The following is a 594-nucleotide window of genomic DNA, read 5'->3' as shown; positions in this document are numbered from 1 at the left end:
CCCCGCCACTTTGTGGCGATGCTCAGGACCTCGGGAAACGTGCGAGCCATGAGCCCGTTTGCTCTCAGGCGCTGCTTTTTGACGTGGGGAATGGTATTGAATGTGACCTGAAAGACGACCGGGAGTGCGGGACACCTGCGGGGCAGGAGCAGCCTCCAGAGCAGCTGCTGGGCCAGGACATCTCAGCTCGTGTGGGCTGGGAGTCGTCCCCCAAAGTCAGCTACGTGAGCAGTGAGAAGCTGCGGGAAATCTTACAGTTTGCTCTCAGGCGCTGCTTTTTGACGTGGGGAATGGTATTGAATGTGACCTGAAAGACGACCGGGAGTGCGGGACACCTGCGGGGCAGGAGCAGCCTCCAGAGCAGCTGCTGGGCCAGGACATCTCAGCTCGTGTGGGCTGGGAGTCGTCCCCCAAAGTCAGCTACGTGAGCAGTGAGAAGCTGCGGGAAATCTTACAAGAGCTGAGCCTGGATGGCAAAACCTACAGCCCAGCCTTACCTGGGCGACTCCTGCGTAGCAGCCAGGGCCCCCCAGGTGAGCAGGGAGGAAGGTGGGGGGCCCAGGAGAGGTACCCGGGCATCCACCTGCACCTCAG

The 594-nt window shown here is 61.4% G+C and overlaps 1 protein-coding gene across 1 annotated transcript in view; it reads left to right on the top strand.

Moving 5' to 3' along the window:
- GPR156 (G protein-coupled receptor 156) overlaps positions 1–594 on the top strand; it is a 14,925-nt gene that overhangs the window by 13,776 nt on the left and 555 nt on the right. The window contains exons 10-11 of the mRNA XM_009872422.1: positions 2–68; positions 269–589. Of these exons, the coding sequence (XP_009870724.1) occupies positions 2–68; positions 269–589 (388 nt within the window). The remainder of the gene's footprint in view (position 1; positions 69–268; positions 590–594) is intronic.

Source organism: Apaloderma vittatum, unplaced genomic scaffold, assembly GCF_000703405.1.
Source record: "Apaloderma vittatum isolate BGI_N311 unplaced genomic scaffold, ASM70340v1 scaffold1707, whole genome shotgun sequence".
NCBI lineage: Eukaryota > Metazoa > Chordata > Aves > Trogoniformes > Trogonidae > Apaloderma > Apaloderma vittatum.
The sequence above is the reverse complement of the archived record's forward strand: the minus strand, read 5'-3'. Positions and strand labels throughout refer to the sequence as shown.